A 26808-nucleotide genomic window follows, 5' to 3' on the forward strand; every position below is an offset into this window, starting at 1 on the left:
AATTACTAGCCGGAAATATAGATTTGGTTTGGCATGAGAAGTAGAATCACCATTACAATAAAAGATGAACGTCTTCTAGTTAAGCATGGTATGGAGTTTTGATCTCTTCAAAACTGCTCAAAAAACGCTTTTGGAAGAACATTCGCATCCCGTCACCTCGACTAACTGCAAGCGAGAGTGAGGAGAGAGAATGACCAAAAATAAACCTAAATTGTGGATGTCGAGTCGATGGTGTCGATTTTAGCATGGGGCAAAAGTTTCTCTACTTTGGCACCGCATGTTTGAATTCATACTAGAACGGCCAAAAATATACTACGTCAGCGCTGGTTTTTTGGGTTATTTTCTGGAGTAGTAACAGATGGAAAACTAAAGCCTCAGCTCTCTTTGCAAGTTGCATTAAGGCATATGCATAAAATTCAGAAACTATACAGAAAGAAAGGGCAACTGAAAAAGAACATGAGGTCCTGGAGGCCGAGAACAAACGTGTTTTGGAAAGTTTAAAAATATAGTTTTCGATATATTCTACCAAGTTCCAACCACGTTTAAAATAGTTCAGTTAGGCAACATCTGCAGCTGAAGTTGCACTCAGAAAAAAACCAAGCCGAAATAAACCCGGTACGACAAACTTCTTCTCATCCTGCACATAAATAAATATTCACTGTTTGGTTGCGTCTTAGTCTTGCCATTAAGAATCTAGTTTCAGTTGAGTTCAAAATTATCAGTACCCACAAAAAAGAAAAGAATCACAACATGCACAACATTGTTATAGAATATCCTGCATTTATTTGAAGAAAGATGTACAGACAGCTTCCTTGTCCGTTTTCACATATCATGATCGGCACTGTCCAAGCATTGTTACATTATTATCCCTACAGCTACTTATCTGTTCATAGCATAGTAAATTTTGCTTGCTGATGTGAAAATGTCATAACATATATTGCTTACATATCTTCCATACCTTGCACTTTTTGTTGAAAACTTATTTACATAATACGACTTTGCATCTTTTTTGGTTCAATTTGACATAGATGAGAGACGCACATTATTAACTGTATGTACACATACTTCATTGCTGGATCAAATAAATTAGCTTTGAGGGAAAAATAAATAATCAAATATCAGGCAGGTTATACTGGGATTGAGATGGTGACTTACTAACATAGATTCTGAGAAAAAGCACCATGTTTAGCTTTCCAAGTACGACTCTGAAACATTGAATGGTTAAATAAAGCAGAAAGCAATTTTTATTCTTCCTTCTGCCTTTTGTGAGCTTGTTCTTGGTCATCAAAACTACCACTTTCACTTGAAGCTGCTTCTTCCCAATATCCATGCGTTCGCTTCAAGATTTTCAATGTTCGGTTGAGCTCTTCCAAATCTTGCTTGTGCATCAAACGAGCCCCACACATTTTCACCAGATTTGGTTCATTTCCTCCACATCGATTACATATTTCAAATGAAAACTGTTCCTGACATTGTTCTCGAGACAAATAAAATATCCAAAGGTGTTCTGGCACCATATGCTTTGTTGCAGAAATATGACAAGAAATCCCAGGCAAACACTTAAGATCGACATCATTTAAACGGAAAGTTTCGAAGTTTCCCTTAGGAAGTGCAAAAACAACGCAAAAAGCAATTCCCATCCAGCTGTTACATGATTGAGGAGGTAGCTCCACATTTAGCGAATGTCCCACAGTTTGATTGTTGAACCACTCGGGAATCCCCTTTCCGGGGCATACAATGTAATTATGACCCAAAGAACGACAGATTCCCTGCACCAAAAGAACCATTAGGGGGAGAGAGAGAGAGAGAGAGAGAGAGAGAGAGAGAGAGAGAGAGAAGGACAGAGAGAGACAGAGAGACAAGAGTACCTTACTGGCGAATTTCACGATCCTTGAACATATTGTATTCATCCAGTCTTCATCTTCAACCAATGTAATGCAATTCAGAGAACTGAAAGTAAAATCATAAATACTGGCATATCTGCTGCTCAACTTCGAGGGATCCGACAACCTTTTCAAGGAGGTACAATTATCTACGTCTACGTGTAATTTGCTATTTGACGGAAGATCTGGCAGTTGCTCAAGTCTTTGGCACCCATACAAACAAAGAGACACAAGTCGAGAAAGGCATTTGATGCTTGCTGGAAGGGTAATAAAATTGTTTCCACTAAGATCTAACATTCGTAAAGAGGACAAGTTATCCCCAATATCATGGGGGATATCACCTTCACCAAGACAATTGCATAGTTGTATTTTCTCCAAACAACGCAAACGATTTAAAGAAGACAACACCAAACCCCAACAAGGCTCATGGCTCTTTCTAATTCCAAATAAGCGGAGAAGGCCCCACTCGTCCCTTGGCTTACCAACTGATTCATAAACCCGCAACGATTTGAGATTTTTCATATCAACAAGCGGCTCTCTTAGTGCGTTTCCCCCCATTTGAAGTTGCTCTAAACACTCCATTTTCCCTGGGAGTTTTTCTATTTTCGAACTTCCGCGGACTAACAGCATATAAAGAGACTTCAACTTACAAATCTCAATAGGAATATCCAACAGATTTCTGCAATGATCAATAAACAGTACAGTAAGTCCAACCAGATGTCCAATTGTTGAAGGTAATTTCTCAATCGCAGTCCCGCCTAAAAAAACCACGGACAAATTTTTCAGGTGTTTTGAAAATTCTGGAATCTTTTTCACTTTGGAGCATCCAGTAAGATCTAAATGTTCAAGGGAATCCATTTCTAGCTCACTTGGGAGACTCTTAAAACTTTTACAGAAACCAAGTCTCAAAACTTTAAGTCTTTTAAGAACTGCAAAAGACGGGTGTACCTCAACCAAATTCGTACAATCCTGAAGAATCAACTCCTCAAGATTTCGAAGACCAGTAAAATCTGGGGTACTTATCACTTTACGTGAGTTGCTAAGATCAATATATTTCAAGTTGGGGAAATTCTGCAGAATACAACAAATAATGTATATAAGCTTCCAATTCCAAAACCTTACAATTTTATTGGACATAAAAAAATTGTTAAATAGCATTCATTGGGTATATTCTTACCTCTTTTCCATCCCAAAGCCGAACAAGTTTGCTATCACGCATTTTTAGTTCAGTAAGGAAACACGGGTGAAAGCTTGGTGGAAGAGACTTGGAAGGATACAAACTCCAGTTCATAATTCTCAAGGAACATGGAAGAAATTTGGGACTTGAAGAAAAGATCAAATTGCCAAATTCCAGAAACCTCAGTCCGGACATGTTAGAGAAGGCTTCGCAATTCCAGTGCACCTCTTCTTTTTCGGGTAACCATAGGCTTATGCCTTCAATAGCTCCTGTCCCCTAATAACCAAGAATGTAGGAAATGTCAATTTCACATTTAGTATCGTGCCAAAAAAATAATATCTTCTATCGAACTTGGTAATCTTACATAACTTCTTACCGTATTGTTCATGAATACATGAAAAATGTCATTGGGAAGCCACAACCTACTCCGCAGGCCAGGCTCTTTGGACTCGTTACCAACAATTCTCCATGCCATTTCTTGTATCAAATCATGCATCCCTATCTTGCTGTACTTGACTGAAGTATCATACAGGAAGCATTTTTCAGAGGTCAGGAGAGATTTCTCAATTAGAGCATCTATCAAGATCCCGCTTGAAATATCAAAGGAATTGTCTAGTATTTCAATTACTCGCTGCGTGTGCTTCCCTTTGTGAAAACATGCAACATCGAGAAAAATTCTCTTCTCCATCTCTTCTAGTCCATCATAACTTATTTTGAGTTTATCAAAAATTGTTGGATTAGGAATTTTCCTTAGATTATCCCGTGCACTATTCCATGCATCTAGACCTCTCTTAAACAAAGCCGACCCCAAATGTTCAAGAGCTAATGGAAGGCCTCCAGCATGATTAATGAAATACTTAGACAGTTCCAAAAACCCATCTTCGGGCAGATCTTTCTTAAAGGCATTTTGACTAAACAGAGCAAGAGCTTCAGAATCATTTAACAACTTGACGCTATGACATAAAGTAATGCCATGCTGGACTAGCAAACGTTCATTTCTAGTTGTAATGATAATTCTACTCCCACTACCAAACCAAGCTTCTTTTCCAGCTAGTACTCGTAGCTGGTTTATTTGATCCACATCATCAAGTACAAGAAGAACCTTTTTGTTGCTTAAGCACTTCTCTGTGTATATGATTCCCAACTGTTGATCCCGAACTTGCTCAATCTTTTCTTTCAAGACTGGGAAAAGAAGTTGTTGTTGAAGACTAACTGGAGTACGATCTCTGATATTTGCGAGAAAGCAGTAAACTTCAAAATGATGGAAGATTCTATCATAAACTAGCTTGGCAAGGGTTGTTTTACCGATGCCGCCCATCCCCGTTATCCCTATAAAGCGAACATCATTGGCATCATGAGCTAATAGCGAACCTAGTTGCTCAAGCCCAGAATTAATTCCGACTAATTTCTGTGAGGAATCTGACACGGTGAACGCAGCTTGCACTTTCCTCCACACGCTGTTGACGATTTTTTCAATAAGCTCACTTTCACACCTACAAGGTATAAAATAACCAATAAAAAATACATAAACGAAGCATTCAAGTTTGACTCTGTTAGGACATGGGAATTTAAAGTTGTTCATGCATGCTTACTTGGATTGCTTTGAATGCCAACCAGAAATTTTGGACAATCTTTTTAGATCAGCTTTCCATTGGACAACCTTCTTTTTATCTTCGGTAGTGATGAACTTTTCTTCATGCTCTGCGAAGGCTTTGGCAAAAGATCCCCGTTGATTTCCAACGTCAGATGGATCTGTCTCGTAAAAGACCGGCAGAACTGAGTTCCTAGCTTCCATGCATTGAAGAATGGCTGTAAGTTCATTCAAGCACCATTTGGAAGAAGCATAGTTTGGTGAAAGAACAACGATTGCAACATGCGATTCTTTGATCGCACTCGGGAGCTCAAGTGGAATACTTGTTCCCTCTTCAAGCTCTCGATCGTCAAGGAAAGTCGTAATTCCTTGGAACTTGCACAATTCGCGGTATAAATGGGATACGAAACCCTTGCGGGTGTCTACACCCCTAAAACTCAAAAACACATCGTACTTCCATCGAGGAGCTGATTCGAGAGAAAGAAGTGGGGCAGAGGCTCTTTGGGTGCTCATCGCCATTGCAAAGAAAATGAAAAGTGAACGAAAAACCACGATCAAAATACTCACACAAAAGTATGAGCAGACCAAAAGAGAGGTTTTGGGGGAAGGAAATAATGGAAGAGAGAAAGAGTGAAAATCGTGGGGAAGCCAAGTGAGATACAACGAATCAATCCAACAAGAAAGCAAGAGACCAAGAAGAGGACTTTATTGAATGAGGATCCCATTCAGATCCAAATGGTAGGGATTCTAGAAACCCTCACATTCTAACCATTTATCGTATATTGTATAATTAATTTTTTTTCAAATACTATTTGTATATAATTTTAAATAATAAAATTTATATGATTTATGACCGTATGATTTATGATAAACAGTTAAGATGTGAGAATTTTTACATCTCAACCATTTGGATCCGAACGGGATCCGAAGGACCAAATCCATTATTGATAGGTAAATTGCACAAATAGATTGAGAAAAGTAAGTGTGAACAGGCAGCTCTACCTACTCCTACTCCTGCTCCTAAATTGGACCAAAAAATAATTTATCATTTTCTAGAGAGGATGAGGATCTTTTTTGGATTTTTTTTTTGGAGTTTGAGAGATTCTCATATTATAGTCGTTTATTGATATTGTGTGATCAAATTTTCATTAAGTACTATTTATGTTTAATTTTAAATTAAAATGTCAAAATAATTTGTGATATATAATGAACGGTTAGAATGTGAAAATTCTTAGTATTCTCACAATTGGATTCCGATGAAATCCAAATCCTTCTGGGGCCTCCATGCATTCTGGACGCGGTTTCCAACTACTTGATGGACACTTTCCAAGTACTTGTTGGATGCTTTCCAACCACTTGCTTAGTAAGACTGCAGCGATTTCTGATTAATTAGAGTAATTTAAAGTGAATATGACCCATGAAATAATGAAAAGAAATTAATTGAGGTTGAGGCATATCATCAAGGATTATTAACTCTTAAATGTTAATTAACAAATCAACGCTAGTAGTTATTTTTAGATTAGATTCAAAACAAGTAGCTTTTAAATTTTAATTAACACCAAATAATTAACTAAATTCTAAAAGGGGAAGACCATTTCCTCCCCCCCCCCCCCAAAAAAAAAAAAAAAAAAAGAAGAAAAAACCTAAGCTCTTTAATTCTCTTTCATCCTTTAGATCAAATTTAGGTATCGAGAGATACTTGTATTGACAAAGTCTAACCTGTTTATTCTTTTCTTTGATGGGAGATATTCGTTTGTAATTTTACGCTTGTGGGAAATTTTTTTGCCTCACTTCATCATTCTATCTATAGATAAAATAAGTAACACGGAGTAATTAACAGAGGTAAGATAACAACAACAATAACAAGTGTAGTATAGTGTAGTAGTACCAAAACTAACAATTTATGCAAGAAAAAGAAAACTATATTTCCACTAAAAACAAAACAAGAGATGGAAATTGCACCAAAAAGTCAGGATTGGTGGCTTACTCTTCTCATTCAGTCGGTTATGATGGGATTTTTCTTTTTCCCACTAAAAACAAAACAAGCGATGGTACCAAAAAGTCAGGATTGGTGGCTTACCCCATTTTTTCAACTACCTCGACGGTTTCTAACCACTTGTTTGGTAAGACTGCAGCGGTTTTTTACTTGTGGAATTAATTTAAAGTGAAAATGGCCAATGAAATAATTGAGAAAAATTGGTTGAGGCTGAGGTATTATCACGGGTTAACTTTTAAATGTTAATTATTTAATACTATCTAAATAAAATGTTTTAAGTTTGATTCTGGGCAAAAAAGAATTTGATCCATATTATTATTAGTCCATTGTGAGGCTAAGCGCACTCATGTAGTCAATTGAGAATTTGAGGGTTTTTAATGAATCTAAGGGTATTCAATCATGATTTTAAGTGATTTTCTAAAATTTAACGTGTATTCAATCAAATTTTTAAGATAATATTAAAATCCTTAAAAATATTTGTATTCAATTACGATTTCAAAGAAGTTTATAGCATTCTAGGTGTATTCGATTATGAATTTATTTTAAAGAATTTTAAAACGTTAAGGAATTTGAGGGAATTTGAGAGCTTTCGTATTACAATTTATGCATCATAAATCTCACATCTTCCCTTGAGATTTTGAGATGGTTGAATCAAAAAATTTCATGGAATCTATACAAATAAATTAAACTCCCGTAAACTTCATGGATTTATAAATCCATTAATATCTCTAAAATATACACCCCTAAATTTGTAGACAAAGTTTTGGAAACTAAAGAACATAGAAGTCGATGATTGGTTTATTAGTTAACGTTGATAAACATACTTATTTATATTAGTGACACATCAATTAGTGTGTAAATTTAGTATACGAATTTAGTCTCCATTGCATTACTCTTATGAAATATATGTCGTAGCTTTGGAAATTTTTTTTTTTTCAATCCATAAAAAAAGCATTGTTAAATTCAAAATTATGTGAAAGAATAGTGTCAAAAAACTAAGAATAAGACGTAGAGGAGACATAATTGGAACAGAAAACCCTCGGCCTGGTTTTATTAGCTTTCCCAAAGAAGATTATGTCTCTTTTCGCCAATCCTCTCTTTTAATTATTTGGACAATCAAATAATATTTAAATTGCATAATCAAACCAAGAAAGTAAAGAAACGATAAATTATTTGATCAGTCGAGAACGAAAGTATCTCTATAAATAAATAAACAGTTGTTTACAGAGCCAAAACAAAGATTAAAAAAAAACGAGTAATCCACAAGAAAGAGCTGAACTTGGCCAACACCACAATGAAAGGACAAAACTTGACAACCAAAAACACGTGAAAGAAGACTGGACTTAATAGTTACGAAATTTCAAGGAAGCTCACTCTCGATGTGTTTGTGAGAATTAATTTAAACTAAATAGTATCAATGAACAGTTTCAATCCCCTTATATATAATAAAAATAAATAAATAATCATGTAACAAACACATGTTCGTGAGTGAAAAGTTTGAATATGAGTTGATGATTACTTGTAAATTACTGAATATAGTAGGCAAAATTACTAGCATCATTCGTATACCAAAAATTATCATCGGAAATTCACAATGCTAAAATATTTTATGAGAAATTTTATTTCAACCAATATAACTTCACACCAAAATCACTCACACCAAAGTAGGAATAGACGACGAAGAGATGGGTATTTTTTTTCGGGGTTTTTAAACTTTAATCCTTTAATAATATTGAAATTTAAAATAAATTTCGGGATTTTTTAACTTTAATTCCTTGGAATTTGCACAATTCGTGGTATAAATGGGATACAAAACCCTTGCAGGTGTCTACACCTCTAAAACTCAAAAACACATGGTACTTCCATTGAGGAGCTGATTCGAGAGAAAGAAGTGGTGCAGAGACTCTTTGGGTGCTCATCGCCATTGCAAAGCAAATGAAAAGTGAACGAAAAGCCACGACGAAAATACTCACACAAAAGTAGGTGCAGACCAAAAGAGGGGTTTTGGGGAAAGGAAATAATGGAACCGGAAGAGAGAAAGAATGAAAGTTGTAGGGAAGCCAAGTGGGACAATACGAATCAATCCAACAAGAAATCCACAAAATGAACACCAACAGACTCAAGTGACAAGGAAATTGCAGAAACAGATTGAAAAAAGTCAGTGTGAACAGGCTGCATTATAATTTAGGACCAAGAAGTGGCAAGGAAATTGCAGAAACAGATTGAAAAAAGTCATTGTGAACAGGCTGCATTATAATTTAGGACCAAAAATAATTATTCTTTTTTTGGGGCTCCATTTATTCTGGACGGTTTCCAACTACTTGCTGGACGGCTTCCAATCACGTTATACATGTTATACATGTCTCTTCCAAGATTTTTCACACTTCGGTCTGTATACTGTTGAGACCCACAACTTTTCTATGCTTCATCTTTTTTCAAAACTACAAGCTTCTTCTTTATTGATTTGGCGGTAGAAAGGGTAATTTTTTCACTCTTCCGAGTTACTCAAATTACCCAAATAAGTACTCCTTTCGTGTTTGTCATTGAAAAGATTATGAAAATACTTTCAGTTTGAATTCATAATCTGGAGAGCCACTATCTCGTGCACCACTAGCAGACACTAGTACAAAAACATGTTTGCGCGACGGCAACTTGCGCGACGCAGAAAATTTTGTCGCGCAAAGCATGTTTGCGCGACGTTAAATTCAAAATGTCGCGCAAAGTATCTTTGCGTGACAACACTTTGCGCGACGAAGTTATGCGTCGCGCAACGCGATTTTGCGCGATGAAGGTGCACATACGTCGCCCAAAACATCCTTGCGCGACGCATTCCTGCGTCGCGCAAAGTGTTGTCGCGCAAAGCTACTTTGCGCGACGTTTTGAAATTAACGTCGCGCAAGATATTGACGCCAAGCCAAGAATGTTTTACCGATTTTTTCCCCAACTTTAGCTCTAAAAAATCATCAAAATCAGAGTTAAAACTATTGTTAAATCGTGTTTTTTTGTTTATAACCGTCGAAAAGTTTTATCCCGTTACTTGATCTCTGAATGTTTGTTTTTTGAGATTTTTTGGCGTACGCGATCTCGGAGTATATACAAACATTTGACGTTTTGATCGTTGAAACTAGTTTCATAGAATGTGTTTCCCATCAAGTTCAATGGTATATATATTTAGAAAGTATATTTTAATTTATTTATCTTGTACTCATAAACAAAAGGACAAAAGAAAAGCCAAAAAAAAAAAAAAAAGGCACTTTGCACGACGTAGGTGCACCTGCGTCGCGCAAAGTTGGGAAAAAAAAGCGGTAAAGAAGTATTCGTTTGGCGCCAAAACAGCTTTGCGCGACGCAGGTGCGCCTACGTCGCGCAAACCTGTTTTGCGCGACGCAGGTGTATCCACGTCGCGCAAAGTGCTTTTTTTTTTTTTTTGGCTTTTCTTTTGGGTTCTTGTATTGCTTTTTCTTTTGTGGTATCTACTTGTGTAAATGTTTTAAATTGACGATCGAATTACTTCATTGTATTTATATAAGGTTAAAGAGTGTAGCTCTAAAAAATCATCAAAATCGGAGTTACAACTACCGTTAAATAGTACTTTTTCGTTAATAACCGTCGAAAAGTTTTGTCACGTTACTTGATTTCTGAATGTTTGTTTTTTGTGATTTTTGGCATATGCGATCTCGAAGCATATACAAACAAGTTTGACGGTTGGATCGTTAAAACTAGTTTCGTAGAATGCGTATCGCATCAAAACAGTAGATTCACTAACACTTGGAGTTTATTAATACTTCCATTAGGTATAACATAAGATTTTGTGGTATCTACTTGTGTAAATGTTTTAAATGGACGATCGAATTACTTCATTGTATTCATATAGGGTTAAGGAGTGTAGCTATAAAAAAAATCATCAAAATCGGAGTTAAAATAACCGTTAAATTGTTATTTTTCATTTATAGCCGTCGAAAAGGTTTGTCTCGTTACTTGATATCTAAATGTTTGTTTTTTGTGATTTTTGGCATATGCGATCTCGAAGCATATACAAACAAGTTTGACGGCTGGATCGTTGAAACTAGTTTTGTAGAATGCGTATCGCATCAAAACAGTAGATTCATTAACACTTGAAGTTTATTTATACTTCCATTAAGTATAACATAAGATTTTGTGGTATCCACTTGTATAAATGTTTTAAATGGACGATCAAATTAGTTCATTGTATTCATATAGGGTTAAGGAGTGTAGCTATAAAAAAAATCATCAAAATCGGAGTTAAAATAACCGTTAAATTGTTATTTTTCATTTATAGCCGTCGAAAAGGTTTGTCTCGTTACTTGATATCTAAATGTTTGTTTTTTGTGATTTTTGGCATATGCGATCTCGAAGCATATACAAACAAGTTTGACGGTTGGATCGTTGAAACTAGTTTTGTAGAATGCGTATCGCATCAAAACAGTAGATTCATTAACACTTGAAGTTTATTTATACTTCCATTAAGTATAACATAAGATTTTGTGGTATCTACTTGTGTAAATGTTTTAAATGGACGATCGAATTAGTTCATTGTATTCATATAGGGTTAAGGAGTGTAGCTGTAAAAAATCATCAAAATCGGAGTTAAAACAACCGTTAAATCATGATTTTTCGTTTATAATCGTCGAAAAGTTTTGTTGCGTTACTTGATCTCTAAATGTTTGTTTGTTGTGACTTTTGGCATATGAGATCTTGAAGTATATACAAACAAGTTTGATGGTTGGATCGTTGAAATTAGTTTTGTGGAATGTGTATCCTATCAAAATGATAGATTTTAATACAATTGTGACAAAAACATTTTTTTGCGCGACGCAAGAAATTTCGTCGCGCAAAGTATGTTTGCGCAACGATAAGCATAAAACGTCGCGCAAATGTCCTTTGCGCGACGAAGGCATGCGTCGCGCAAAGTACAAAACAGCTTTGCGCGACGCATTCCTTCGTCGCGCAAAGTGCCAAACGTCGTGCAAGATTTGGCGCCAAACAAAGAATTATTTACCGCTTGTTTTCCCAACTTTGCGCAACGCAGGTGCACCTACGTCGCGCAAACCTGTTTTGCGCAACGCAGGACTTCGTCACGCAAGGTATTGTCGCACAAAGGTGGTTTGCGCGACGGTTTATGCGTCGTGCAAGATTTTGGCGCCAAACGAAGACTTCTTTACCGCTTTTTTTTCCCAACTTTGCGCGACGCAGGTGCACCTACGTCGTGCAAAGTTGTTTTGGGAAATGCTATACTATTAGGGGAGGTTATGTTGAATTTTCTGTAAATTTAAGCTTAGGGATTTCACCATTTAATTTTTTTTGGCCAGCTAAAAAAAACACCAGGGGGCCTAGTCGAATGTTGAAGGAGGCACAGAGCGTACGTTTGACCGGCTCCAAGATCAAGATTGAGTATGACCCGCGACATCGTGGAGCGGCTACCTCACAGCAGCATAACAGCGTCGCTAGTAGTTGTGGTGTTGTTATTAAACAAAGTTGTCCTATGCAGTGGGAGTCTTGGGCAGAAATTCCCGAGGAGACGAAGAAACTAGTGCGAGAAAACTTGTCGGTTAGTATATTATTTTTTAGCCTTTATCATTTTTTTAATTTTGTTTACAAATATTAAAAACCAAAATATATTATCTTAATATTATTAAATTTCTTACTATTATTTTATTATTTTTCATATTCGTAGGTCAATTTTGATCTTGATGACATATCTCCTGAGGTCATGGCCTACTTAGAGGATACCTTTGCAATTCGGTACAAACATTGGAAGAACTATCTTCACACACATTTTAAGCGATGGGATGATCCGGAGTTTGCTCGCCTACATGGTTGCCCAACCGAGTTGCAGGACCGGCCGGAGGATTGGGAGTGGCTCTGCAAACATTTTACGGACCCAAAATTTGTAGTATGTACATAATATTTTAATAATAATTTATTATTGTTTTAGTTATTTTTTTAAGCTTCCTTTATTAATTTATTTTAAATAATCGCACTAACATGTATATTGTGTGTTTAACAGAAGAAATCTATTGCTGGCAAGATAGCTCGGGACTCAAAGACACTTCTCCACCATTCTGGTTCGAAGCCCTTTTCGTATAGGCTTGAGGCACGACGTCAGGTAAAAGTAAATTAATTTTGAAATTTTATACAATTTATTTATTATTTTTTATTAATAAAATTTTCTTAATGTTTGTTTCTTCAGGAGGGTTCTAAGTTCCCAGAGATCGACATGTTCGAGGACATTTACGTTCGACCTGGTGTTGCGCTAGCTAAGCAGCTTCATGTAAGTATATGTAATTGTTATTATTCTTATATGTATGAATCGTTCAAATATTATTCATATTATGTTATTAAACATTATATGTTTTTTCCTTTATTATTACAGGATGCTATGGTGGAACAGCGCACTACTGTTCTCCAAGAAGCAACATCACAACTTCCCCCGGAGACCTCGATCGAGGACGCCACGATACCCGAGGATGCAGGTTTTCAGATCCTGACTAATGTCATGGATCAAAACTTCGGGCGTCGTCCTGGCAAAGTTGTTCGGGGTATGGGAAAAGCGCGAGTTCGTGAGACGGGTGCCTCTTCTTCCAGATCAAACACAGCAGAGGTCAGTGCATTGAAGGAGGAAGTGACAACCCTAAAGGGTCAGCTTGCGATCCAGAGTGAGCAGATGAGGGCCCGGGACGAGGAGATGAGGGCCCGGGACGAGGAGATGAGGGCCCGGGACGAGCAGATGAGGGCCCGGGACGAGCAGATGAGGGCCCAGGGCGAGCAGATTAAGGCCCAGGGCGAGCAGGTGAAGGCCTATGCCGGACACATGAGAGACCTTGTACGAGCCATACAGATGTCCGGCCTCCAAATCTCACTACCAGTACCTGATCTTCCTACACCTTCGACTTCTGAGCCACTTTGCCCTACCGATACCTAGTAGCTTGATGTATCAAACCTAAAAGACTACTTGTAGTTTTTTCTTATTTTTTTGTTTGGACATTTTGTATGTATATTTTCATATATTTATAACTAAATATTTTTCGTTGGTTAATTAATTATCGTTTAGAGTTTAATTAAGATATTTATTAAAAATTAAAAAATATTTTTTTTGACCAAAACAAAAAGAAAAAAAAAAAAGAGGTTTGCGCGACGTAGGTAGAATCTTCGTCGCGCCAACCTCTTTGCGCGACACAAGACTCTACGTCGCGCAAAGTGGCTTTGTGCGACCCACAACCCTACGTCGCGCAAAGTCACTTCGCGCGACGCACGACCATACGTCGCGCGAAGTGTCTTTGCGCGACGCACAACCCTACGTCGCGCAAAGACACTTAGCGCGACGCGCGACCCTACGTCGCGCGAAGTGGCTTAGCGCGACGCACGACCTTATGTCGCGCAAAGCCACTTCACGCGACGCGCGACCCTACGTCGTGCTAAGTGGCTTAGCGCGACGCACGACCTTACATCGTGCAAAGCCACTTCGCGCGACGTAGGTAGAATCTTCGTCGCACGAAGTGTTTGCGCGACGTAGGGCATGCGTCGCGCAAAGAGACTTTGCGCGACGTAGTAATACGTCGCGCGAAGCCGCTTTGCGCGACGTAGGGGGAATCTTCGTCGCGCAAACCCCTTCTGTCACTGCCTTGCCGCGACGGTTAGTGCGCGACGAAGGTGCGTTGAGCTAAGTCTTGCGCGACGATTTTTGACTTTGCGCGACGCATCCCCTACGTCGCGCAAAGTGTTTTTTGTACTAGTGAGAACTATCACTAGGACTATTTGATGTCAAGTGCTTGCCATCCTGAAGTACCCGAAAACATGATAAGCAGGCAGTCATTCAACAGGTGTACTTATACATATCGAAATGTAAGAGAAACTTTCATACATCCAAAGTCTATGTGCGTGTGTGATTTCACCATATAAAGGTTGGATGACTACAATAAAATCATATGAACTGAACTATAAGGTTGGATGACTCATTTAGAATATATATATATATACACACACACACACACACATATATATTAAACATATAAAGTAATAAAAAATAAGATAAAAAAATGTCTATAAAAAAAAAGCCAATCCAAAAATTACAAAGGGAAAGAAAAATATATATTTAACATGCAAAAACACTATGTCTATGCAAGGAGAAGTTTAATTTCTTTAAGAATCAAATACTAAAATTTAAATTAAAAATAATAAAAGAATCTTATCATAGTATTTCAGCATTTCAACGTTAGCTCAAAAGCTCCAATACAGCATGTTGATACCTATATAACACAGATCACTGCAAGACAAGAGAAAACATAAAATTTAACCACAAAAGAGGTTTCTAAGTAGGAAACAATCCACCTCTGCCAGAGGAAATTAGTGCTTTAAGGCCTGCAATCCACACTTGCGCCTCAACTTTGTCCTTGCAAATCTGGACGCAAATAACAGATTATCATAAATATTGTTATTATAAATAAAAATAGGAAACAATGTAAAGACAAATAATTTTGAGCTTCCACCACTAACCAGATCAAGAGACCGCGTTCCGTTATTGTATGGAAGAGAAAATGATAAATAGTCCTTTTCAGGACGTAAATATCGTTGAAAGACAGCCTGTAACAAATTTTGGAGCAAGATGAAATTTGAATAAGCATCGTTAGAAGACTTAAATTTAAACTGCAGTAAATGTATGCCAATCATGTACTAAAAAATTATATCAAATTTCTCACAGTTCTTTGTCCAGGAACAATTCTTGTGACAGAAGCCAACTTCAAACTTCTTTCGATATTTGAAATCCAGATCAAAGTTGATTCATCCTGAAATTATTAAATGCAGCAGTAAGTAGAAAATAGAAAGAATTTAAGCAGACAAAATTTGGGAATTAAAATACAATAAATATAATCACAAGCAAGAACCATAGAAGGCCATTGAAATGCTATCTACCACAGAAGGCCAGTGAAATGCTATCCCATTAGCAGTATTTTACAATGCATACATCAAAACACAAAGTAGCATGGTTATGCAGCAACGTAGCAGCACAACTAATGTCAACTGACATTTAACATATTCCAATACCTTACAAGGTGAAATGTATAGTCTATCAAACCTTCGTAGCTATTAATGATATGTTTCTCCAAGAACTATAGACCATATTTTGCCTTGACTGACCTCAAACTACACTACGAATAAGTTCTCAAATCTCTCATCCAAATTAAATATGCCATAGAATCTGGCAAACTGCCTACTGTACCCTTTGGTTCCAATCTGCCGTATGGATCGGAACCTAAATTAACTCAGATTTCCCCTTCAGTTATTAATTTAATTAGCAGAAGGGAAACTTGAGAAATTTTATCTTTTCCGTTATAAGCACAAATGGAAATTGTATACTTGTGGGAGAAGATAGAAATTACCTAATTGGCACTACATTACCACTGCTAAGCAGGAAATTCAATTAAATATGTTTTGTAGCATTCTTGACTTCATCCTTTTACAAATTTTACTGTCTGTTCATGCAGGAATTGTGGAATAAATTTTTTATTTCAACCTTAATAATTGAGCACACCATGTTCTTTTCCTTCCATGGAGATGGAGTGTACAAACCACCAATATTTTTAAAAATAAAATATAAATCCTAATAGAGAAGCTTTAGATACAAACTTACAGTAGAAAGTCTAAATGGACAAAACTTAGGCTTTCCCTTACGACCATATTTCAGTAGTTGAGCACCCTTCTTCAAAGCAATTATTGCCTGAAAATCATTTAAGAATCATTCGAAACCATGAGAAAGATATGAAGGGCGGATAAACGCTGTCTGAACTAAACATAGGACCATATCAAATGCTATTCTAATTATAACGTTACCCTGAACTCCATACCACATATAGTAATGACTTTTTGACTTCCAACTCAAGAAGCATACCAACTTAGTTCTCATTCAGTTACAAGTTACAACCATCCAAAACATATCATTATTCATAACCGTTATCCTGCAACTAAGAGAATAAATCGCTAAATCCAAACTTTTAAGATATTAAGAAACCCTATGCGTCTTCTAAAGTTACTATAAAAACTGTTCCAAATAGAGCAGCAGGTTTTACACCCTGCGAAGAAAGTAAAATGTGGTTTCCATGCAATGCCATTTCCGTTAGATCACTCAGTCGCAATAATCACTAGACATTTATCGTTTGAAGATGTCAGTACTTTACATATGCCTCGGAGCAAACCCAGTTGTCGATATGGAAAATGCACATGGGAAAAATACAAAATTAAAAAAGGTTCGAAACTTCGGCCCTGTTTGGTTCTGTAAAAGCACCCATACTGCATCCATTGAGCCAAAAACGATGAACCCAGAAGTGATCCTCAAAACCAAAACCTTGAGAAGAATATGTTCCCACTAATTATATCTAAAAAGTTGTATGCCAATTACCAAATCAAAATTCCCTCACATTTTTAACATACCTGAAGATTATGTTCCCAGTACTTATATCTAGAGGGTTGTTTTTCAATTACCAAATCAAAATTCCCTCACATTTTTAACATACCTACAAAACTTAAAAGTATCAAGCTAAAATAAAGAGCTCTCCATCCAATTTCCACTTTTTAGAGGAGGAAAAAAACAAATCTTCTGCTTTTCTAAGTAATTAAACAGACAAATAATTAGGAATTTATTTCATTTTCTTTTTATTTTTTGATACATCTGCAAAAACTAAAAAGAGGCAAAGAGAATTTAGAGAGAAAGAGACCGACCTGGTCGATGTCACGGTTGGCATTCCCGTAGCTAACAAGATCTGCCATTCCATGTGACAGAAATTACCGTAACGCCACCACCCTCTCCGATCCCCCGCCGGAGCTCCGTTCATCATCTACCTTCCAACTGGCTCTCGCGCCTCCGTGCAATACCATCAACGGCCACGTCACCACCACCACAACCACCACTGCTCAGCTCTCTCTTTCTCTACACTACGCGGCGCAGATCTGCCGAAACCCTAAGACCTCCAGTTCTGATCTTTGACTCCGAGCAAAGAAGAAACTGAGCTCGAAGCCGTGGACTGTTGGGAAGCTGGTTGCGGAGAGACCGACGGCGGGTTTAAAAACGAAAAGGGCCTCAGAGAGGAATTTAGGGAGTGAAAGAGAAAAGAGAAGGGACGAAAGGGCGTCGGAGAATGGGACGGGAGGGGAAGCGGACCGGACGAAGGAGCGAGGGAGGGAACAGAAGAGAGAGAAAATTTAGGGGGGGTGGAGTGGGGGCCGTGGGGCGTGTCCGAGTCTGTAAAAAGCACAACTGGTCAAACCTGTGAAAAATTGAGTACTACCGATCAAATAAATCGAACTCTCAAAATAAAATAAAATAAAATATGTATCTAGAATTTTAGAATTTGATGCAACTGAGTACGAACTTGTTGAAACTACATGACCAAGGTGGAAAGTTACTCAAAGTTTTTCTTTTTATAAACAAGGTTAAACAAGCCATTTAGATGTGTCCTCCTCGTATGTTGTTTTTAAAAACGTTTTGTTGTAAGATTAAGATTGCAGCAATCAGTTTCGATTTTCTTTTTTTATATAAATAGTGTCGACCGGCCATATAAGTATAACTTTTCTTTCTTTAAGGAGTTTTATTTGTTATTTTCTAAAGGTGCCATCGCTGAAAATTGGCGAGGTGTAATGTCTTCAGCCAAATTTGAACTGAATGTAATTGCAGTCTAAGTTTTGTGTTCCGTTTTTCGTTTTGTTTTACATAAATGTTTACGTAACTACTCATATACGTTATGATATACTCAATTTCGAAAACACTTTATCATTATAAGATTGTGGTTATACTTTAGTGATGATTTTGGGTCCTTGTAAGAGTGCAAGTGATGCATCCTTTTCTTCCTTACGGGTGGTATTAGGTTTGACTTTGAGCGTTGTGAGAATAGCAGGATGACGATAATGGCCTTCATTAGGAGTGATGTGGCGAAAAGAGAAGCGACCAAGTGGTACGTTGGTCTACACACAAGCAGGACTGGAGAAGGGTAGAGAAGGTATTGTACAAGTGAAGGTGGGTTCAGAACTTCAGAGGGATTTGGTGGCGGTTGTAACGCCAAAGGTAGCAGATTTTAAACCCAAACGAGGAGAATGTAGGAGTTTGTGAATACCTACTATTGCACCAATGTTTCATAAATCCATATTAATTTGTGTGCACGAATGTCATTGATTTGTATTAAGGAAATACATGGACAAATATTCTATGCATTTTTAAGTGGAGAAAATCCAACAAAAAAACTCGACTCTTTTGTAAACATGAATATCAACTAGTAATGTGCATGTTAAAATATAATCATTCTTTACTTACTAAAGATAAAAGAATGACTGCATGAACTCGAATGTATAAACGAGTATATGGTTTGTTTGGGGTTCCTTTTTTGGGAAAAAAAAAATACTAGGAAGTGTTTTCTAATAACTAAAAACACTTATAACTAAAGTTTGTTTGGTATTGTTTTTTCATTAAAAGCTATTTCACTTTAAAGTTAAACATTAAAAAAATGTCTAGTAAAAACAAAATATCTTGCTTATTTTAAAAGCAGTAGCCTCCAGACATTATCTTTGAAACCAGCATGCATGTTGCCTTTAAAAGTTACTTCCATAAAAAGTTGAGTTGAACCTTTAATATATATTTTCAATTCCTTAATACCCTTATTAATTAAAAAAATTATTTATCTTTTTTACTTGGTTTTATATTTGTTGAGAAAAACAAAAGTTTTATTACACTTATTTTTTCTAGCTCACACTTTCTATTTTGTGTCCCTCCAAGACTTAGTAGCTAAGAGCTTATTTGTATGTGCTTTTAAAATGACTGAAAGCGTTTTTAGAGAAAACATTTTTGGGTTTCAAAAGCACTTTAAGTGTTTTCTGCAAGAAGCACCGGTTACGTGATTCTTTCAGGAAGCACCTTAAGTGCTTTTTCAGGATTTACTTGCATCTTTACTAATGATTGGTTCTAAAAACATTTTCACCAAAAGCGCTTTCAATTATTTCAAAAGCACATCCAAACGAGCTTTAAACTTCTTTGGCGAGCAAAGGATTTTGGGCAGTTCTGACGTACTGTCCAATTAATGTGAGAATTTTTAATTATTGTAGTTTTGTGTAATATTCATCCTTACTTAGGATGGGAACTTTTCGTATATTTACTGCACCATTATTATAACAATTGCAATTTACATTCCGTACTGCGCACTCTCATCAATAGTTTTAAGTTTCGGTTTTGATTTATTCACACTTTTTATTTTCATGATATGGTTTCGTTACTTTTCATTTGTCAGCTATCGTACCTTCACTTTGGTGGATATCTGGGTCAGGTGGTGTCAGCAGGAGAATCAAGTGTTCGAATGTGAGTATAAGTATAAGGGTATTTAGGCTAGGTAGTTTTGAATTATAATATCTTATCGATGCTTTAAATCGCTTTTGACTTGACAAGGCAATTTGTGAAATTGTTATATAATCATTCATGGTGTTGTGTATGGATCTTTTTAAGATTTTTGTTTAAGCAATTGGTTGAATGATGATCATGTTATACATTATGTGGATAAGTAGAATCAAACAATTTTGGCTTTGTTTTGTCCCAATTGACCATGTCTCTAGTGAAGTTGTAATTCATTTTGATGCTTGTAAATCAAATTGTACTTCGACTAAGCAATTTGTTGAATTATTAATATATTACTTATTGTGTTTGAGTAAGTGAAGGTTAGCAGAACTTGTTGTTAATTGAAGCTTAACATTATTATCGTTAAGTTTGTCCAGATAAGTAGGAGCGAATAACTTCGGTTTGCTCTATAAGTAAGTTCACACTGTTATACATACATATTGGGCATCAATAAGCTTAAGCCAATTATGCGTTATGTATATTGAGAGCAGAAACTTACTATTGAAGTCGACAATAACTTCATCTTCCTCGATTCTTTAAAGGTCAGATTTATTCTTACATGCAATGAGCATGATTTAATTTTCTTTAGTTTGAGAAGTCAAAATAGCCAAAAACCCTAAAACCTGTGGGACTTTGTTCTTCAAGAAAAAAATAAGGAGGGATTATGGTAAGCAGTTATTTGAAGCGCATGTTCCACCAAGGTGGCTGTTTTGCATTCTGATTTCTCTCTCAGCTCTTCTTACATGATCGATGCTTTTATCTACGTACTCACCCATGAATAATGCTAAAAAGAGAAAAACTCATACTATAGATATATAGCTCCTTATGTTTACACATTTTCCTAAACCCTAACCCTAATTCGACAACCCTAACCCTAATTTTGTTAACTCTGAATGGTGGCAGCTGGCAGTGCATGGTGGTCCACTAAGGGACTAGAGTGGTTTCGGATCCATCCTAACAACTGTGTAAAAAAATTTCTAGCGACATGAAAAGAATATGAATTATCCTTGTGAATAAGTTAAGTCAATCGACATCATAGCTTTGTGGTTTCTTGAAACTCAAGAATTAAGTTTTGGTACGACAAACTTCTTCTCATCCTGCACATAAATAAATATTCACTGTTTGGTTGCGTCTTAGTCTTGCCATTAAGAATCTAGTTTCAGTTTGAGTTCAAAATGTACAGACAGCTTCCTTGTCCGTTTTCACATATCATGATCGGCACTGTCCAAGCATTGTTACATTATTATCCCTACAGCTACTTATCTGTTCATAGCATAGTAAATTTTGCTTGCTGATGTGAAAATGTCATAACATATATTGCTTACATATCTTCCATACCTTGCACTTTTTGTTGAAAACTTATTTACATAATACGACTTTGCATCTTTTTTGGTTCAATTTGACATAGATGAGAGACGCACATTATTAACTGTATGTACACATACTTCATTGCTGGATCAAATAAATTAGCTTTGAGGGAAAAATAAATAATCAAATATCAGGCAGGTTATACTGGGATTGAGATGGTGACTTACTAACATAGATTCTGAGAAAAAGCACCATGTTTAGCTTTCCAAGTACGACTCTGAAGCATTGAATGGTTAAATAAAGCAGAAAGCAATTTTTATTCTTCCTTCTGCCTTTTGTGAGCTTGTTCTTGGTCATCAAAACTACCACTTTCACTTGAAGCTGCTTCTTCCCAATATCCATGCGTTCGCTTCAAGATTTTCAATGCTCGGTTGAGCTCTTCCAAATCTTGCTTGTACACCAAACGAGTCCCACACATTTTCACCAGATTTGGTTCATTTCCTCCACATCGATTACATATTTCAAATGAAAACTGTTCCTGACATTGTTCTCGAGACAAATAAAATATCCAAAGGTGTTCTGGCACCATATGCTTTGTTGCAGAAATATGACAAGAAATCCCAGGCAAACACTTAAGATCGACATCATTTAAACGGAAAGTTTCGAAGTTTCCCTTAGGTAGTGCAAAAGCAACGCAAAAAGCAATTCCCATCCAGCTGCTACATGATTGAGGAGGTAGCTTCACGTTTAGCGAATGTCCCACAGTTTGTTTGTTGAACCACTCGGGAATCCCCTTTCCGGGGCATACAATGTGATTATAACCCCAATAACGACAGATTTCCTGCACCAATGTAATGCAATTCAGAGAACAGAGAGAGAGAAAGAGAGAGAGAGAGAGAGAGGGAGAGAGAGAGAAGGACAGAGAGAGACAGAGAGACAAGAGTACCTTACTGGCGAATTTCACGATCCTTGAACATATTGTATTCATCCAGTCTTCATCTTCAACCAATGTAATGCAATTCAGAGAACTGAAAGTAAAATCATAAATATTGGCAAATCTGCTGCTCAACTTCGAGGGATCCGACAACCTTTTCAAGGAGGTACAATCATCTACATCTACGTGTAATCGGCTATTTGACGGAAGAACTGGCAGTTGCTCAAGTCTTCGGCACCCATTCAAAGAAAGAGAATCAAGTCTAGAAAGGCATTTGATGCTTGCTGGAAGGGTAATAAAATTGTTTCCACGAAGAGCTAACATTCGTAAAGAGGACAAGTTATCCCCAATATCATGGGGGATATCACCTTCACCAAGATCACAATAGGATAGTACTAAGCGCTCCAAACAACGCAAATGATTTAAAGAAGACAACACCAAACCCGAACAAGGCTCTTCGCTCTTTCTAATTCCAAATAAGCGGAGAAGGCCCCACTCTTCCCTTGGCTTAACAATTGATCCATAAGCACGCAGGTTTTTGAGATTTTTCATATCAACAAGTGGCTCTCTTATTGCGTTTTGCCCCAAAATAAGTTCCTCTAAAAACTCCATCTTCCCTGGGAGTTTTTCGATTTTTGAACTTCCGGTGACGCGCAGCTGTTTAAGAGACTTCAAATTACAAATCTCAATAGGAATATCCAACAGATTTACGCAATAACCAATATCCAGTAGAGTAAGTCCAACCAGATGTCCAATTGTTGAAGGTAATTTCTCAATCGCAGTCCAAGCTAAACCAACCTCGGACAAATTTTTCATCTGCTTTGAAAATTCTGGAATCTTTTTCACTTTGGAGCATCCAGTAAGATCTAAAACTTCAAGGGAATCCATTTCTAGCTCACTTGGGAGACTCTTAATACTTTTACAGATATCAAGTCTCAAAACTTTAAGTCTTTTAAGAACTGCAAAAGACGGGTGTACCTCAACCAAATTCGTACACCACATAAGAGACAACTCCTCAAGATTTTGAAGACCAGTAAAATCTGGGGTACTTATCAGTTTACTTGAGAAGCTAAGATCAATATATTTCAAGTTGGGGAAATTCTGCAGAATACAAGAAATAATGTATATAAGCTTCCAATTCCAAAAACCTTACAATTTTATTGGACATAAAAAAATTGTTAAATAGCATTCATTGGGTATATTCTTACCTCTTTTCCATCCCAAAGCCGAACAAGTTTGCTATCACGCATTTTTAGTTCAGTAAGGAAATGCGGGTGAAAGCTTGGTGGAAGAGACTTGGAAGGATACAAACTCCAATTCATAATTCTCAAGGAACATGGAAGAAATTTGGGACTTGAAGAAACGATCAAATTGTCATATTCCAGAAACCTCAGTCCAGACATGTTAGAGAAGGCTTCGCAATTCCAGTGCACCTCTTCTTTTTCGGGTAACCGTAGGCTTATGGCTTCAATAGCTCTTGTCCCCTAATAACCAAGAATGTAGGAAATGTCAATTTCACATTTAGTATCGTGCCAAAAAAATAATATCTTCTATCAAACTTGGTAATCTTACATAACTTCCTACCGTATTGTTCATGAATACATGAAAAATGTCATTGCGAAGCCACAACCTACTCCGCCGGCCAGGCTCTTTAGACTCGTTACCAACAATTCTCCATGCCATTTCTTGTATCAAATCATGCATCCCTATCCTGCTGTACTTGACTGAAGTATCATACAGGAAGCATTTTTCAGAGGTCAGAAGAGATTTCTCAATTAGAGCATCTATCAAGATCCGGCTTGAAATATCAAGGGAATTGTCTAGCATTTCAATTACTCGCTGCGTGTGCTTCCCTTTGTGAAAACATGCAACATCGAGAAAAATTCTCTTCTCCATCTCTTCTAGTCCATCATAACTTATTTTGAGTTTATCAAAAATTGTTGGATTAGGAATTTTCTTTAGATTATCCCGTGCACTATTCCATGCATCTAGATCTCTCTTAAACAAAGCCGACCCCAAATGTTCAAGAGCTAATGGAAGGCCTCCAGCATGATTAATGAAATACTTAGACAGTTCCAAAAACCCATCTTCGGGCAGATCTTTCTTAAAGGCATGTTGACTAAACAGAGCAAGAGCTTCATAATCATTTGACAACTTGACGCTATGACATAAAGTTATGCCATGCTGGACTAGCAAACGTTCATTTCTAGTTGTAACGATAATTCTACTCCCACTACCAAACCAAGCTTCTTTTCCAGCTAGTACTTGTAGCTGGTTTATTTGATCCACATCATCAAGTACAAGAAGAACCTTTTTGTTGCTTAAGCACTTCTCAATCTTTTCTTTCAAGATTGGGAAAAGAAGTTGTTGTTGAAGACTAACTAGAGTACGATCTCTGATATTTGCGAGAAAGCAGTAAACTTCAAAATGATGGAAGATTCTATCATAAACTAGCTTGGCAAGGGTTGTCTTACCGATGCCGCCCATCCCCGTTATCCCTATAAAGCGAACATCATTGGCATCATGAGCTAATAGCGAATGCAGCTTGCACTTTCCTCCACACGCTGTTGACGATTTTTTCAATAAGCTCACTTTCACACCTACAAGGTATAAAATAACCAATAAAAAATACATAAACGAAGCATTCAAGTTTGACTCTGTTAAGACATGGGAAATTAAAGTTGTTCATGCATGCTTACTTATATTGCTTCGAATGCCAACCAGAAATTTTGGACAGTCTTTTTAGATCAGCTTTCCATTGGACAACCTTCTTTTTATCTTCGGTAGTGATGAACTTTTCTTCATGCTCCGTGAAGGCTTTGGCAAAGGATCCCCGTTGATTTCCAACGTCAGATGGATCTGTCTCGTAAAAGACCGGCAGAACTGAGTTCCTAGCTTCCATGCATTGAAGAATGTCCGTAAGTTCATTCAAGCACCATTTGGAAGAAGCATAGTTTGGTGAAAGAACAACGATTGCAACATGCGATTCTTTGATCGCACTCGGGAGCTCAAGTGGAATACTTGTTCCTTCTTCAAGCTCTCGATCGTCAAGGAAAGTCGTAATTCCTTGGAACTTGCAAAATTCGCGGTATAAATGGGATACGAAACCCCTGCGGGTATCTACACCCCTAAAACTCAAAAACACATCGTACTTCCATCGAGGAGCTGATTCGAGAGAAAGAGGTGGTGCAGAGGCTCTTTGGGTGCTCATCGCCATTGCAAAGCAAATAAAAAGTGAACCAAAAACCACGATGAAAATACTCACACAAAAGCAGTGGTCTAAAAAAACGGTGCGGCCATCTAGGCGCTGGGCGGCGGTGCTCGGCCGCGATTAACCCGAAATTGTTTCTAAAATCGGCAAGGTTATTAGGCGGCGTGCTGTCTGGGCAGACGCTAGGCGGTCTGGTGGGACGCTGGGTGGTTTGACGGCCTGAGAAAGAACATCTGTAGCGAGACCCAATTTGTCTCCCCGAGTCTCGCCATCTCCCTCTCAATGTGCAAACAAAATCGATCTGCAATTGCGAACGGATATGTCGACAATGGTTGGAGAAATCTGAAGAAGATGAAGAAGCGAGGGAGGCGCTGTGGGATTGGTTGGAGAAATCTGCAGAGGAAGAAGAGGGACGGAACTGGATCTACAATTGCAGACACGGAATGGCTGAAGGCGGCAGTGGTTTAGACTTTTAGCACCTTTAGCACGCTTTATATGATTTAGTTAGGGTTTTTTATTAAGCATGTGCATACCGATAAAAACAAGGATTAAAGCCCAACCTTTCGTTTTGTTAATTAGAATAAAAGGCCTAACAAAACTTGTGGGCTTAAAATTTTACATATATACTTACTTATAGATATATATTTTTTTAAATAACATTTTATTTAAAGTTTATTATATATTATAGAGTAAATTTAATTAATTTTATATGATATGTAATAAATTTAACTAAATCCGCCTAGGCTTCCATCTAGACTCCATCTAACTGTCTAGATGCTAGGCCCTAACCTATCATCTGACTAGCATCTAACATTGTTTAGAATCTTACACAAAAATAGGAGTAGACCAAAAGAGAGGGTTTGGGGAAAGGAAATAATGGAAGAGAGAAAGAGTGAAGGTGGTAGGGAAGCCAAGTGGGACGATACGAATCAATCCAACAAGAAAACAACAAAATAAAGACCAAGAAGCAGACTTAATTGGCAAGAAATAATTGAGAAAAGTCAATGTGACTACCTACTCCTACTCCTGCTCCTTAATTGGACCAAAAATAATTATTCATTTTCTAGGGGCCTCTATGCATTCTGAGCGCGGTTTCCAATTACTTGCTGAACGATTTCAAACTGCTTGCTAGACGGGTTCCAACCACTTGCTTGGTAAGATTGCAGAGTTTTCTGACTAGTGGGATTAATTTAAAGCGAAAAACCGATGAAATAATTGAGAGAAATTGGTTGAGGGTAGGCATCATCAAGGATTAACTTTTAAATGTTAATTAAAAAATCGACAATAGCTACAAAGTTCTTTTTATAGATTAGATTCAAAA

The 26808-nt window shown here is 37.1% G+C and overlaps 3 protein-coding genes across 6 annotated transcripts in view; all 3 read right to left on the reverse strand.

The window, feature by feature from the left end:
* Positions 1 to 17856, reverse strand: part of LOC125480047 (PH, RCC1 and FYVE domains-containing protein 1-like) — a 65875-nt gene extending 48019 nt beyond the window's left edge. The window contains exons 1-2 of the mRNA XM_048590279.1: positions 17382 to 17856; positions 16297 to 16383 (exon numbers count right to left, since the gene is read on the reverse strand). Of these exons, the coding sequence (XP_048446236.1) occupies positions 16297 to 16383; positions 17382 to 17429 (135 nt within the window). The 5' untranslated portion in view covers positions 17430 to 17856. The remainder of the gene's footprint in view (positions 1 to 16296; positions 16384 to 17381) is intronic.
* Positions 392 to 5372, reverse strand: LOC125480027 (TMV resistance protein N-like). Of its 4 annotated transcripts, XR_007260453.1 has the most exons (6): positions 4653 to 5372; positions 3437 to 4553; positions 3061 to 3336; positions 1869 to 2954; positions 1156 to 1769; positions 392 to 637 (listed from the first exon to the last, which is right to left on the reverse strand). XR_007260453.1 is itself a non-coding variant. In XM_048590241.1 (5 exons), the coding sequence occupies exons 1-5, from the start codon at positions 5168 to 5170 to the stop codon at positions 1245 to 1247; spliced, it is 3522 nt and encodes a 1173-aa protein (XP_048446198.1). In that variant the 5' UTR covers positions 5171 to 5372; the 3' UTR covers positions 896 to 1244. The 4 variants fall into 4 exon arrangements, 3 of the variants coding, with proteins under 3 accessions (XP_048446198.1, XP_048446200.1, XP_048446203.1); XM_048590241.1 differs by lacking the exon at positions 392 to 637 and having other exon boundaries at positions 896 to 1769; XM_048590243.1 differs by lacking the exon at positions 392 to 637 and having other exon boundaries at positions 896 to 1769; positions 4721 to 5014.
* Positions 17857 to 21309: 3453 nt separating the features above from the next.
* LOC125476882 (TMV resistance protein N-like) lies at positions 21310 to 25493 on the reverse strand. The gene is made up of 5 exons (XM_048583472.1): positions 24998 to 25493; positions 23861 to 24876; positions 23485 to 23760; positions 22289 to 23377; positions 21310 to 22183 (listed from the first exon to the last, which is right to left on the reverse strand). The coding sequence occupies exons 1-5, from the start codon at positions 25491 to 25493 to the stop codon at positions 21659 to 21661; spliced, it is 3402 nt and encodes a 1133-aa protein (XP_048439429.1). The 3' UTR covers positions 21310 to 21658.
* Positions 25494 to 26808: the final 1315 nt, after the last annotated feature.

This window comes from the organism of the source record quoted next, unplaced genomic scaffold, assembly GCF_019419815.1.
Source record: "Pyrus x bretschneideri cultivar Hongxiangsu unplaced genomic scaffold, Pyrus_bretschneideri_v1 Contig1, whole genome shotgun sequence".
NCBI classification, from domain to species: domain Eukaryota; kingdom Viridiplantae; phylum Streptophyta; class Magnoliopsida; order Rosales; family Rosaceae; genus Pyrus; species Pyrus x bretschneideri.

Excerpts from the sequence above, each read along its gene's own strand:
- LOC125480027 (XM_048590241.1), bottom strand. The coding sequence starts at position 5,170 with ATGGCGATGAGCACCCAAAGAGCCTCTGCCCCACTTCTTTCTCTCGAA. Across the intron at positions 4,554-4,652 it reads TGGCATTCAAAGCAATCCAA|GTGTGAAAGTGAGCTTATTG; the intron begins GTAAGCATGCAT and ends TATACCTTGTAG. Across the intron at positions 2,955-3,060 it reads GGCTTTGGGATGGAAAAGAG|AATTTCCCCAACTTGAAATA; the intron begins GTAAGAATATAC and ends TGTATTCTGCAG.
- LOC125476882 (XM_048583472.1), bottom strand. The coding sequence starts at position 25,493 with ATGGCGATGAGCACCCAAAGAGCCTCTGCACCACCTCTTTCTCTCGAA. Across the intron at positions 23,761-23,860 it reads ATGTATTCATGAACAATACG|GGGACAAGAGCTATTGAAGC; the intron begins GTAGGAAGTTAT and ends CTTGGTTATTAG. Across the intron at positions 22,184-22,288 it reads TCGTGAAATTCGCCAGTAAG|GAAATCTGTCGTTATTGGGG; the intron begins GTACTCTTGTCT and ends ACATTGGTGCAG.